Below are 15,281 nucleotides of genomic sequence, written 5' to 3'. Positions count from 1 at the left end.
CTTCCTTCCCCCCCACTCTCCGGCCGCCTCCTTTTACGATTCACCCGCGCGCGCTGCCGCCACCGCCGTGATTCCATCCATCTTGAATTTGACGTCATCCCACACCAGGGATGAGGTCATCGCAGTGAACGCTCGTCACGTGCGCAACATTCCGATTGGTCAGCGCCAGGCGGGGGGGGGGGCGGCGGCGGCGGCAGGAGAGCATAAATTGCCCGAAATGGCGGTGGAGCGTGTTTGTGTTTAATGGGGTGTCATAGCAATTGCGGGCGATGTTTCTCCTCCCCACAGCCAGCGAGCGCTCCCTGCCTTGGCCGCCTGAGCCAAGTAGGGGAGCGGGCGGCGCTGGTTGTTGCTAAGGGCGGCGGGAACTCAGCAGGTCGCTGAGGAGGAAGGAAGGAGGAGGAGGACTGAGGGACATGAAGCCGACCTAAGGCGTCCCCCCCTTTTTGAAAGAATGAGGAAGGGAGTCTTTCCTCTGTGGATTCCCCTTAGTAAGCACTTCCCGCGGCAGGATACGCCACACACGCGCGCGCGCCCCTGCCAAATAAAAACTCCCGGGTGGAAACTTGCTGCCTGTGTGAGTTCTGAAGAAAGAAGGAAGGAAGGGGTGGGGAATAAATATCTTTCCAGCAGTCTTTGTTTTCTTAATAAAATGCCGCTTGTGCCTTGGGAAGCGCCAATAATAAGTGGCATCTCTTTTCGTCAAAGACTTCATAGTGCGAGCTGGGTCTTCAAAGCGGCCGGCGCCCCTGCTGAGCGCGTTTCAGTCTTGCAGCCCTGCTGCTGATCAAGGCGAGGTTCCCCTTCCCACCCGCAAATGCAGAGCGAAACGAGGCTCTGATTCAGCGCCAAGTTTATTTTCAGGGAGTTTACACAGGCGAGGCCTTTCCGTGCCTCGTATCTAATGCGAATCACAAGCCTGCTGAGCAGCTGGATTGCGCCTTTGAATTTTATTTGTTTATTGAAAAAAGCACACACGAGTCGAAAATAACTGGCACAGAACAAGCGCAAACATGCTTTTAGCATGCGTGAAGAAGAATTCATGCTGCTCTCCCATGATTTGTGAGAATGCAAAATGACAATGCAACTTAGTTGAGTTGTGGTTTTCGGTTTCTGTAGCTGTCCTTGTTACCAGGGAATCTTGATTCGGTGCATTCTCTGTATAAGTTTTATTTTATTTTATTCAGTTTGTATAAGTTATATTCATTAAGTTTGTCATCCAAAGTAACTTACAACCAAACAAATAGACAATAAACCCCACATAGATACAGTAAGCCTGCAACCCCAGGAAAGGAATAGCGTCGTAGGTAGAGCATTAGACTCTTAATCTGAAGGTTGGGCAAAAGATTCCCGCATTGCAGGAGATTGACTAGATGACCCTCATGGACCCTTCCAGGTCTACAATTCTATGATAACTTAGGTGCGGGTTATGTTCTGGAGTGGGGTTGTCAGAGTAATTTTCTCCAGAATCCTGACCCCTTTCCACCACTCACTCACTCACATAATTATTCATTCATTCATTCATTCATTCATTCATTCATTCATTCATTTATTTATTTCCATGCTTGTAAAGCTGGATGTGCACAAATTAAATGTGTGTAAATTGTGGGCTTACTATACAGTATATTGAAACCAAGAGGAAAGAGAAATACAGTAAAAGCATCCCACCCACTTCTAAAGGCTACACATAGTTAAAGGCCAATTTATAAAGTTTTTGTCTGGCGTATGAAGACAAATGATGGGGAGAGCATTCCACAAGCATGGAGTCACGGCAAAAAAGGCCCGTTCTTGTATTGGTGCCCTCTGGACCTCTTGTAGAGGAGGCACATGAAGAAGGGCCTCATGTGATGATCACCGAGTCCAGGTCGGTTCATAGGGAGAAGTGGCCCTCGAAGTATTGCTGTCTTGAGCCATTTAAGGCTTTATAGGTCAAAACCAGCACTTTGAACTGGCTCCGGAAACTAATTGGGAATCAGTGTGGTTGGGCCATGACTTACGTCATTTTCTCAAACTGTATTGCCCCTGTGAGCAATTCTGCACCAGCTGAATTCTGAATTCTGTACCAGCCACTGAATTCTGCGCCAGCGGAAGTTTCTGAACTGTCTTCAGACATTCTCACATATAATGTGTTGTGGTGATCTAACCTAGAGGTTAGATTTTCTGGCTCTCTCTCTTCCCACTTCTCTCCCCACCCCACCCTGTCAACCCCATATTGCCTATTACAATAACGTCTCAGACTATAACCAGGGGAACTCGCTGAAACAGTTCCTGTACCTCTCCTGTGGGTGCTATTGCCAGGATAAGAGAAAAGGGGGGCATTTATGGGGAGTTGCAGCCCTTCTTTTTCTGTATGTTCTTTTGTTCCGCATGAAAATCTTTTAATAAAAACATTTTTTAAAAAAACTTAACCACTTGTTCTCACTAGCCTAGCTACTGTACTGGAAGGCAGTTAACACAGCACCTGGGAGGACTCTCTCTCTCTCTCTCTCTCTCTCTCTCTCTCTCTCTCTCTCTCTCTCACACACACACACACACACACACACACACACACACACACACACATCACAGGCCAAAGCACAATAATGTACTTACAGTTGTTTACATATTGCATTTATTTTTTATTGTTTAGCCGTTACAAATTACTAAAAACAAATTGAGACTTAGAGACTGTCTTCGATCTGCAACACATTAACTCAGTGGACATCTGGGTAGATGTGCATAGAATTATGGCAGAGTATTTCAGAGATGGATGAAATCCAATGAAAATTAGCTATGTTGCAATTTTATTGAAGTAAAATTGATCTGGACACATACAATCCTGTTGATTCAAACGGGATTTGCTGTACAATCTGAAAATGCTTAATACTGAATTCAGTGGAACTGCTTCTGAGTAAGGTCTACCAAACTTCCTTTGGTTTATGTCCATTTTTTTGTAATATACTGAACTATCAAAACGCTCCTGAGGTACAAATTCTAAAATTTCAAAGCAAAAATTCCATTTTACTTTTAAAAAAATAGTGCTCATACCATAAGTGTAGAGAAGTCAAACACACACCCTGAAAAAAATCAACGAAAATGGTAATTGTAAACATTTTTTCTTCATTAGTATAGTAGTTATGTACAGCTGTTATTTTCCTGTTAACAAGGCTTTAGGGATTAGGTTTCTTGGCAGGACTTGCAGTATAGTAATGGAAGACCATTTCTCTTGATTGTAGTGTGTAAAAGGTTTGTGCGTATAACATTCAGAAGGCTTTAAAGAGAAAACCTTAGGCTTATTTTGTGTGTGTCCTCAAAATGTAAAAAAACCGAAACTGCTCCCTGCCAATAGAAAGCTAGCATATCATGGATAAAGATTTTATTCTAGGATTCTCTCTGCTCATAGAAAGTTAAAATATTAGGAAGAAGGCTGAGCTAAGAACCAAACTAGACGTGATGTGGGATATCTAGAAAGGTTTTCTCATGGTTGATTTATTGTTAAAGTGGTGGGGGGCAGGAATCGGTACCTCAGCACAGGAGAGGAGTTTAACCTTTTCTTCTGCCATTTTTCTGATCTAAATTATCTCACCAAAATGCTATTTGTCTCATGCGGATTTAGCAGACTTTCTTTTTTCTTTTTGGAGGTTGGGGGGAGGAGGAGGGATATAATTAGGGCTCGCCTGAAATGTTTTGTTGGCTGAGGTGTCCTCCTTGTTCCACAAATGGATTGGTAGGTGATGATGACACAGCATCTTCCACTGTGCCTGAGGGCAGCAGGCTAGCTTAGGGAGTGAAGGATAGCACAACTCTGTCCTTCAACACCTCACCAAAATTTGCTTCCCCCTCCACCTGCCCCCTGCCCACTCAAATAATGCAGTGCGGTAGCTGCAATGCCAGCATGTGTTTCATGAGCACAGCAACACATGGGCAATACTGTACTTTCTGGAGTGCATGGCTTGGGCTGTTTGCCTCTGTTGATCTGGTCAAGTGCCTTTCCTAAAGGCACTGTTGGCAATACATTGCAGAAAAACAGCCCAGGTTAACAAGAAACAAGCACTTTTGCCTCTAGGGCACCCAGCTCAGGAGGATGGGAACAACTGGGGAACCCTCAGCGAAGGCTTCCACCTCTGCCTATTGGTAGGGCTGGTGCTGGGCTGCATAGTTTCAGTCAGAAAAATGGTGGCAGCAGCAAGGGACTGGATTAAACTTCCCCTCCCCTCGCATTGCCGTCTCAGTCTGATTCTCCTTAGCATGCATGTCTGTTTTGACCTCAAGAGCAAAAATATAAGATATTGATAAAGAAGACCTCCTGCATCAAACTTAAATTGACCCTAAAAACCTTTCCTCTGGCAGGTCTTCATGCACACAATTTTTTTTTCTATACTGGGGAGATGTTAAATGTATTATTTCCCTACTTCCAATGAGGTGTATAGCACATAATATATTTGACTCAGTCCTTAAAGTCTGTTTTGAAGTGGTTGTAGGCTTGGAGCTGTTCACAAACAGTTGACTCTTTTTTAAATATCACTTTGTAGTTTCAGTTATGATGTGATGGCCTAAACATCTTTCAAGACCTGGTGGCTTTCGTTGTAAAAAACTTCTTTTAGTGTGTTATTTAAGCCTGAAAGCGTGAGATGTCTGTTGAATAACAGTCATACAAACGAGCTGTCAGCCCATTTGACAGAATTTGCTCTGTATCTGATGTGTTACAGAGGTGAAAGAATTTTATTTATGTAGATTTTTATCTTTAGCATTCTTGACCACAGGGTGGGTTACAAACATTTACAAACATTGCATTTCACCGGAGGATAAGATAAAACTAATGCTCCAATTAGTTACATTTCTTAAAACGGACTTGGAGTTGATGGCAAAAAGATTAAACCATTACTGCAAACCCCACAAGTGCCCCTATTTTCCAGGGACAGCCCCAGATTTACAGAAGCCATCCCTGTTTCTGATTTGAATCCAGAATGTCCTGCTTTTCCTATTTTCATGGGAGAAATGTTGTAGGGTATGAAGTTATGTGACTCCCAAGCCAAGGAGATAAGTAGCTATATAACCTTTAAAAGACATATGAAGGCAGCCCTGTAAGTATAGCTACATTTTTAAATGTTTCATGTTTTATTATGTATTTATATATCATAAATATATTTATTAAAAATAAATACATGACTGGGGCAGCCTAGTCAGATGGGCATGGTATAAATAATAACACCATCATCATCATCATTATTATTATTGAATAGGATGTCCCAATTTTCATCAGATAAATTTTGGAGGGTATGTTAGTACCAGCTAGACTTCCAAAAGGAGGACATTCCACTTTCAAGGTGTCGCCACTAGGAAAATCCATTCTCCTATCTATATATCTCAGCGCTACAAAATTATGAATAGATTGGAAGGAAGCACATACTGTTTGATGCACCCTGGGGGAGATAAAGTTAACAATTTTCTTATCCCTAAAGTTTGAATGAATTTAAGTAAAAAATCCAGGTATATTTAGATAATGGACGCTTACCCCTTTCTTGCGTGGGTGTATAAAGCCTGTGTAGAACTCTGAAACAAAGGCTGTCAGTAGCTGAAAATAATGTTGAATTTTCTTAATCCCTTTTAGCAACTACAAACTTATATTTCCTTATAGGTTAAATTTCCTTGAAGTAGCTGCTATTGATGTTGACAGGAGAGCTTATCAGATTCAAGCTTAGCTTCTGGTGAATGCAAATTCACTGTCTTATACTTAACTATATATGTAAACCTGTCAGTTTTGCAGCTGCTACTTTGCTTTATTCAGCAGTATTAGCAACTGAGCCAAAATAAATCATATTTTTTTTAAAAAGACATGTAATGAACACAGGATATGAATTGCCTGTGGGATCTGCCCCTGATAGTTCACAAACTGTAATTTATCATTTAGCTCTTTGCAAGTGAATCACCCACTTGAGAAAAATAAAACTATTCCAAATTCGGTTGTCGGTGTCACACTGCCTTTGGGTATTTACATGTATAAAAGAAAAAAATACTGGGGAGTTTTTTTACAGATATTAAAAACCCCATAGTAAATGGACACTTTATAAATATACTGATTTGATTTTGTTTTTTATAATCATTATGTAACATGTTTTACTTGAATGCAAAAGTATGGAAAGGATAAACAAGTTAATAAGGTGCTATGGGAGCTGTGCAGGTTATGGCTTGTTAAAGTCAGAGCCTTGAGTTACATGCGCAGAAGAAGATGCAAGGTCATTTAGAGAAGGTCATGTCTTCTCAGTGTACTAATGGAGTGTCCAACATTACAGAGGCTTCCATTAATTTACATTTCCACGGCTTCTCACTATCTCCAGTTATCCATACCTCCCGCCCAAACACATGCACATCATAGGCCAGCAATTATACTACAAATAAACTTTGGATATTGATGGGAACTAGCAAATAAGAGAGTTTTGTTTAAAACAAGGCTTATAACGTATTAGGATAGGTGTAATAGTTTTTAGAAGTGAGGAGATATGCAGATAAATATCCTTAAGATGGTAGCTGTGCTGTCTTTACACATACCCAAAATTATTTTCAGATCAGCTTAATGAACTTAAGCAGTTATGGGCGATGTGTTAAGCATGCAGGCTAGATAATAAGGCACAGACAATTACTCTTCCAAACCAGATGAACTCATCCCTCTCCATCTATTTGCTTCATAAGGATAGAATCTGCCTAACACATTTGGAGCTAGTTAGGGGTAATATGACAGCGCAGTTCAAACTCACTGATGAAAAAAAAATATTATTTGGGTACCTGAACTAGGGATGTCCCAAATTCTTAAGACTGCTGGGCAGTGGGCAGTGGTGGGGTATGATAGGCCTTTGAACCCAGCTACTGGCTTCCAGGAGGGAGGTTCTGTGATGGAGTGAGATGACACAAGCAGGATACATGAAATGAGAATGAGTTTGCTGTATTGTTTTTGGTCTGAGTTGTCCATTAATACTACTCATTTCAGAACATTCTTTTCTTTTACGTTCTGTAGTTTCCTACAGCACAACAGGACAGGATGGTGTACAGCAATATTCAGTTCTTCAACAGTGTACAGCAATATTCAGTTCTTCAACAGTTCTTCAACAGTTCTTGTCCATTTAATTGAATGGACAAGTTCTTGTTATTTTAGTATCAACATTTCAGTTTTAGCACAACAAATCCACCTTACACCACCTTTCACTTCAAGAAGAAAAAGTATTATTCCCTGCTACTCTGGGTACTTCCAAATGGCTTTTATTTTTCCTTTTGCCGTGGGGGTGGGTGGGTAGGTGTGCAGCCAGGGATCTGACACCTGCAAGCCATATTGGGTCTGTCTTAATCCTCAGTAATTCTAATCAGGATGGTCTAGAGGAGATCAGAGAGGTGGGTTTGTCCAGAGAGTGGTGCAAATATAAAAGCAACCAATACTTACAACTTTGTATCTTCAAGTTTTGTTTTGTTTTTTACAGTTAGTGTTACCAGCAAATAGTGGTCAGTAACAAACCACACAACCAATAAACAAGAAGCTGCTTTATGGATGAATTTCATTTTACTTTTAATTGAATTTAGGGAATGGAAGGAAAGGTTCAAATATTTTGGGTATCATGATAAGGAATCTGAGGTGTGAATTGAACAGAATGTAACAGATTTTTAGAAAATTAAGACAAAAGTAAAAGACTACCAATCATATCCAAGAAGTAAAAAATGCCCCAAAGGGTAGGAAAATCCCCCACCTGACAAATTATGCAAAAGGCTGTTGAAAATATTTTCTGTTGTCCAAAATGGCTGGCAAATCTATTTTGAGTCCTTCACTGAAAACCTCTTTTGACTTGTTTCCACGGCACTGAAACATTCACTATAGTAACCGTAGCCAGGGGGGAATCGCATCCTCAGGGGATATGAAAGCTCCTCTTAAAGGTAAATGGAAACATTCCTTAATCAAATTCATTTATCTTTTGATTGAGACCACTTGCAGCACAGAATTTGAACATGCATATAATGCTGCAAATAGGACTAATCCTACAAGGAAAACCAAAATACTTTGTTCCCAAGAAATCTCACGTGCATGCTGTAGAAGTTAAAATGAAAGGTAGATAAGGCTAAGAAAACCAAACAGGGACTGGTGCTGCATATGAACTCCTGTCCATAACAGGAGATCTCATCTTATTGCCACACAACCTTCATGTCCTACCAGGTCTAACTTCAAACAGCTCTGCTAAAAGTCCTCTTTCCCATTTAATCACACACAGTGTGCTATTTTTGAGCTGTAATTCAGATGATATTGTTGAGGTGATCTTTCTTCTTGTGCTTTTATCCAGAAAGACATTTGCAGCATGTTTCAGAGCCACACATTCTTCCCTTACTCATTCCACGCTCCCCTAATCTCAGGGAGCAGATTAGAACAAAGGAGGGGACACAGAGAGAGACTAGGAGATTGAGAGACAGAGACACAGAGGGAAGGGATTGGCTCTGCCAACATGCACCCCCCAGAGATTCCCTCCCTCCTAAAGGAGTGGGGCCCTCAACGGCACACAGGTTCCCCATGATGAAACATGATGGTGGTTTCACCCTCTGACTCTTAACTACTCCTGTTCTCCCCTAAAGAAGTCTCTTCCCTCTGCCCAGTTCAATCTAGATTACACCCCAGCTTCCATTGCTTCTCTCAAAAGGGGTTGGAGCTACCCTCTAATCCTGCTGTCCCCCCACCCCATGCTATACTCATGTGCTTGTTTTTAAGACCAGTCGACTTTCGCGGAAGCTGGCTACAAATAAGTGAGCTTTAATCAGGGTGTTATTCTGCAAGCGACTACATCAGGCTGCTGAGGACCAGGATTAGTAATTGAGATGCAAGCATTCCGTGGGGAAAGCGTTAATGAACCTCCACAGGCAAGGTACTGCCTAGATTCTCTCTTTGTTCTGAGGCCAATCGCTTTACCTGTACACTAAGGAGAAAAACGAGGGCATTTCTGCTTTATTTCCTAAAATCTGGATGTAAAACCAACTGCTATTTTGTTCCCTGGGAACAATGATATTGCAAAAAACGATGAGGACCTTTAATTCAGTGGCTAGGATCCTTGCTGTGTCCGTCTTCATTCTGTGTACCACTACAGGGCAGAGAACAGTTAACACCTTTACAGGCAAGTAGCAAAACACTTTACTGATACCTACGTAGTTTCACGTTTAATTTTAATTTGGACGCGGCACTAAACATTGCTCTTCAAAAATCTACTTTTACCTCAGGAACCATTTATTTTCAGGACAACTCTTGTGATTCATCCTAGCTCATTGGCGATTATGGATTTAGTGCTTGGTGGTTTTTGGATATAGGATTCTGGGTGGCAAGTGAAGCAGCTTTTTACCATGAAGCGCCTTGAAAAAGATGCGAACCAGGGTCATTATGCTATGTAAACTATAGACCAGAGAAACTGCCTCTGCAGAATTATCTGAGAATTTGTGGATGTGGAGGTTTTTCAGTTCTGTTTCTAGCTCTGGAATCCTGTGATCCCGTTCTTGGTGAGGTTAGCTTAGCAAGCAAGACTGGCTAGATCAGTTGTGGTGAGGCTTTCAACAAGAGATGTGGTGGATGGGAGTGAAGGATGTTGCGCCTGCAAATGTGTGTGCTGACCTTTGTTTTCAAAACAGTTGGTTGACGGGTCAGAACCATGAAAGGACCCAGAATACGGCCCTCATGGGATCACCATGCTGTTTAGCCTAATCATGGATAGGAACAATAAGACTGTGTAGCTCTTCTGTTACCACTGTATTCAGATCAATATTTAAACATTGGCTTAATTTCTTATTGACCCTTATCATCTAGACTGGGCTATGATTTCTGAATAATTAGAAATATTTGCTGTTCTAAAAGTCTATCCTTAAAAGTTGAAAGCTTTTGCAGACAGCTGAATTCTGAATGAATTAAAACCAGTAAAAAATTATTTTAAATTATCCAGTAGCACCTTAGAGACCAACTATGTTTGTTCTGGGTATAAGCTTTTGTGTGCATGCACACTTTTTCAGATACCTTAAAAACTTAGTTGGTCTCTAAGGTGCTACTGCACAATTTTTGATTTTTTAAAATTTATTTTGACTGCGTCAGACCAACATGGCTACCTACCTGAATTTAAAACCAGTAGTTTCATTACAGTGGTAGCCACTATGAATCCTATAAGATTGTAGCCTGTGCGGTGGTGGTTGTGTAATCAGTATCATTGGTTCAGAATGTCAAGATTTTGAGAAAGAAAACCGAAGCTACATGCTTCTCCCTGTCCCACCCATGCTTCTGTTCTATAAGGCTATTGAATAACACTGTGCCCTGAGCTGCTATTTGCTGCAGGAGGCCTGACTTATCTCATTATTCGTAATTTGTCCCAACATTAAAAAGTGGAGACTTTGAATCCTCAGCTAGTGTACATAACTTTATTCCCAGACATTCTGCAGTAGCCTTCCAAATACTGAATTTTGCAGAAACTTATTCATAGCAGAAGGACAAAGGAGAAAAGAAAAACAGGTGGATAGGAAAAAAGAAGGGTAAATATGTGTTGGTATCACCCCAAAGGGGTGGACTTCTTTCGCATGACATTTCCACTGGTTCTTTGCCGCAGTATATATATCATGTGTTATTTAACCAATTACCATAAGTATGCCATGTGTAATTTACTTTACCTGCTGTCTTCACACATTGTTAGCAGTTTTAGTCTACTGAATACGGTATATTTTTTTTACCCAAGAACAATATTGCAAGACTGTAAGACATTTGATTCATATAATCTTTGTCACAGTCTCCAATGGATGTAGTAAATCAATATTTCCAAGAATCATGATATATTCCTGTTGCAAATAATCTGTGTTACAAACTTGGAAGTTTTCTGCTATTGCTAGTTGACAGGATATCACTTTAATTTTCAGAAATATGTTTGCTTGCACAGGTGAAAAAGTACTGCCAAGGTGATAATCAGTCCATAATAATAAACCTAGTAATCACCTTCTTACGGTCATACTGGAAATTTCAGCTTGTAGCTGGTTAAAAGAATCCATCCAACAAAACACATTTTAATTAGTTTAATGGCAGTCTAATCCTTGTGTTTGGAAGCTATGGAGCAGTAAATGCTAATTTGTAAACATTTTCTGAATTGTCCCTAGCAACCCATCACAGGGGAATTGTCCTTCTCTGAGTGCTGAACTCTATGCTTTGAACTCTAGGCTGTAGAGCAGTGTTTCCCAACCTTTTTTGGGCAAAGGCACACTTGTTTCATGAAAAAAATCTCGAGGCACACCACCATTACAGCCCCGTGACGTCAGCGCGCAGCGTCACGCCGGGAGGGACATGAATTGCTAGCAAATTACATAATCACCTCCTTGAGGGCTGGCTCATCTTCTCCGAAGGCAGAACCCCATTAATTAACAGCACAGACTCACACCATAGCCAAGACGAGGGGGGAAAACCTCAGTCATGCACATGTGGGGGCTAAATGAGGACGAAGACCGGGCAGAGAGCAGGGTTCAAATCACCCCACCTGGCCAGGACAATCCCTGGGTGCTCCCTTGGGCCACTCGCCTGACCCACCTCACAGGGCTGTTGTTGCGAGGATAACACGGGGAGAACCACGCGCGCCCCCGGGAGCTCCTTGGAGGAGAAAGCGGGCGATGAATGCAATGCACGAAATATATGAGAGGTGACCAGGTTTTGCAGGTGAGGGGCACCCGCCAGCCTCCGCTTCCAACACCCGGCGCAACGACGCCGAAGTTTCCCCCCGGGCTCGGCTCGGGGAGCACCGGTGCTCCCCCCGCGGCTCCCCTTCGCCCTCCCGGCTCTCTCTGCCGCCCACTGGGCACCCCCCTCACCTGCCAAGTCCGGAGCGCCGGTGGAAGTTGCATGCATGCATGCATGCATGCAGGGCGCCGCGTTGCCATTGCATTGCACTGCACTCCATGCAACGCCTGCACGCATGCATTGCCTTGCACGCCCGCCAAGGGGTCTCCCCGCGGTCAGATGCGTCCCCTCCGGCGCGGATGCAGCATTGCAAAAATAAAAAACCCCCGACACAGCCCTACCTGGGGGGCAGCCTCCGCCTCCGCGGGGATCCCCGGGCTCCATCCTGCCGCCCGATCTCCGGAGGGCGCAGGCAGGCTGTGCGGGGTCTGCGCGGAAGAGCCCCTGCCCGCCCAGCTGCCGCCGCTGCGCTCATTCCATGGCCGGGAGAAGAGCGCTTCAAATAAAACGCCCGGCCCGCCAGGCCACGCTGGGAAACGTAGTTCGCGCACCCCGCGCGGGCGCGGAGCCCAAGGGCGAGGGGACTACGGATCCCGGCAGCCCCCGCGCCGGGGACAGAGGAGGAGAGGCCGGGTGCAGGGATGGAGGGACGGGTGGGCGAGCGAGTGAGTGAGTGGCAGCCGCCAAGCCTTGGCCGAGAGCCAGGAAGGGCCTCCCCGGAGGAGGAGGAGGAGGGAGGCGCAGAGCGGGAGGGAGGGAGGGAACCCCAGGGGTCATCTAGTGACGGCGCCCCAATCGAAAATTTGACTTTTAAAAAAAAAATCTTTCAATTTTTAAATTTTTCCTGCGGCACACCAGGCAACATCTCGCGGCACACTAGTGTGCCGCGGAACAGTGGTTGGGAAACACTGCTGTAGAGATGGGATAGATGGGTGGGATAGATTTTGAATAAATACTACAACAACAACAACAACAACAACAGCAACAACACAATACATAATAAAACAGGATTTTAGCAAATGTATAGGATGGCTGATCACACTTGGATTTCCTTCCAATCTTTCTGATTGATGTACACATAGTTGCAAGGAGATCCCATTTTGCTATAGACTTGGCAAAATAATAATAATAATAATAATAATAATAATAATAATAATAATAATAATAATAATAATATTTATACCCTGCCCATCTAGCTGGGTTTCCCCAGCTACTCTGGGTAGCTCCCAACAGAATATTAATAATAATACTAATACTACTAATAATAAAGTGACAAAACATCAAACATTAAAAACTTCCCTAAGTTTCCCTGCTAAGCATTAGACATAGAATACCACTTCATTCAAGGAAAGCAAGTTGAAAGAAAATTTACTCTTCCTTCAAAAACATGAAATGGAACTAAATAAAGATTTAAAATGTTTAAAGTTACTTCTATCTTTACATTAATTCTTGCACTTGTTGTTTATTGGCCTGGCTGTCTTTCTTCTGGATCTCCAGATTACTAAAATCTTTTGAATTTTTTATTAGAGTACATGAAAAAATAGATTAGACCTAGACATACTCATTCTTACCGTAAATCAACTGAAATTCATTGGCTCTACTTTAAGCATGATGGTAAATCTGGATCCAACCTAATCTGTTTGAACACACACACCAATAACAAAACAGTGGCTGGTCACCTGCAGTTGTTCCCAAGTACATTGATAGGTGAGTGCTTTTGAAAAATCACCTACTGTGTCACTAATTCCTATATCACTCTGTCTTTCTTTCTCTCTAGAGAAAGGTCTCTCCTTGCTCAGCTACCATTTATGCAATTATACTATAGACAAAAATGTGAACAAAATGGTTGCCTATCGAAAGTCGTATGAAAAGGAAACACTATGCGGAGGGTGGATTCCGTGGAGGACTTGCACCAAAACCTATTACAACGAAGAATATCATCCTGTCACTGTCCCAGAGAGTATGAATCTGACAGATTGTTGCAGTGGGTATGAGCAAGTTGGTCTCTACTGTGCCTTGTGTAAGTATTCAATGAAAAATGAAAATTAGAAGAACTGCAAAAATACAGCACTAGAATACCTGCAGATGCAGCTTTGAGTCAGCTCACTCCAACCTGGGCATGTGGGCTTTCAACACAGTGGGACATGAGACAAGTTAGCTTTGTACACACTTAACCTATACCAGAACTGTGACTTTTGCATATAGGCTCTCTTTATGCGGCTGTGTGTCAGCCACAGTAATCATTACAGTTTATATGTGTCATGAGGGAAGCTGTTGGGGCCCAGAGCTTGCTCTTGGGTGAACTATCAGCGCATAGGTAATCTTCATGCTCAGGCTGTGTATGAACATGTCTCAACGAAACCTGTGGGTTTCAGCTATTTTAAGGGGGGGTATTCACAGGTTAGATCAATTATTAAATTACTGCTCTGGCAGCTGAGGTTCAAATAAATCTGTATAAAACAGCATGCCATTTGTATCTAAACTCTGTTTTAGTAAAGATAACCTGCTTTCAGATTAGGCTCTGGAAATTTTGTTGTTACCTGCTTGATGATCATATCCAAAAGACATGTTGCATTTTGTATGTCTCATATAACACTCACTCACTTCTGTTATCACTGAGTTCAAAGGCCTTTTTTAAAAAGTATCATCATCATCACCATTAATAGTTTTTATTTAGTTTTAAATGGGGTGGCTTTTTTTTGGGTACTAAACATAAATGTATACCTAAGCAGCAACACAAAGCAGAACATATTCTGTAGGAACAAAATTTCCATTAGCCTGAACAAGGAAGTGCTGTCTCTCAATCTGCCCTTCCATCAAAATAATCTATCAAGGAAAAGGAAGTAGAATATTTTATATGAAAGATTAGCACATGCTATTAGCATCTATGAAGGCAAAATAAATTAAGAGAACCATTCTGAGGCCTGCCTCTAAAATAGTAATGGGTAAACTCCCAAGCTCAGTTTTGGTGATTCCAAGTTTTCTTGAAAAGTGATCTGGGGAAAAAGAATAAGAAGAAGGAGGAAGGAGGGAAGAGATCTGGGAAAAATTCCTATATTTTGCAGGAGTCTCATCTCCATTTGTAACACTGGTGCAGACACTCTTGTGTTTCTGCAAACATATATGTGTATTGTCAGATTGCTCCCTGGGAATGGAAGTTTCCAGCACTTGTGATGGTGGACAGCTGCTTGAACATTGAACTGTTTCCCCTCAAACAATTGCACTTGGGAACATGAGAATGTTGGGGACAATAAAACATTGTCTTGTTTGGTAGAAACAAATTGATCCAAATAAAGAAAATGTTTATCAAATGAATGGAAGCTTATTAAGATGGTCTGGTCACATAGTTTATAGCAGTTGGCCAGTGAGATTAGGGGCTTGGCAATAAAAATAAAATGCGTTTTGTGAATCTGCCTACAAAGAATATGCCGTTTTTGTTAATGTCATTTCATAGTAAGCAAAAGAGCTGCAGTCATGTGCAGCAATAACTATTGCAAAGGTGCCTACAAAGCTGTTGGGCTTGTGTGGTCCATTGAATGCTGACTGTACGTATGCAAAATCTTTTCTAGCTGGAGAAGAGCATCTGAGAGAA

The 15,281-nt window shown here is 42.2% G+C and overlaps 1 protein-coding gene across 1 annotated transcript in view; it reads left to right on the top strand.

Moving 5' to 3' along the window:
• UMODL1 (uromodulin like 1) overlaps positions 1–15,281 on the top strand; it is an 86,617-nt gene that overhangs the window by 27,062 nt on the left and 44,274 nt on the right. Inside the window, exon 3 of the mRNA XM_081908829.1 lies at positions 13,467–13,709. Coding sequence (XP_081764955.1) covers positions 13,467–13,709 — 243 coding nt within the window. The remainder of the gene's footprint in view (positions 1–13,466; positions 13,710–15,281) is intronic.

Source organism: Podarcis melisellensis (assembly GCF_964234715.1).
Source record: "Podarcis melisellensis genome assembly, chromosome: 4".
Taxonomy (NCBI): domain Eukaryota; kingdom Metazoa; phylum Chordata; class Lepidosauria; order Squamata; family Lacertidae; genus Podarcis; species Podarcis melisellensis.
This window is presented reverse-complemented; position numbering and strand designations above follow the sequence as displayed.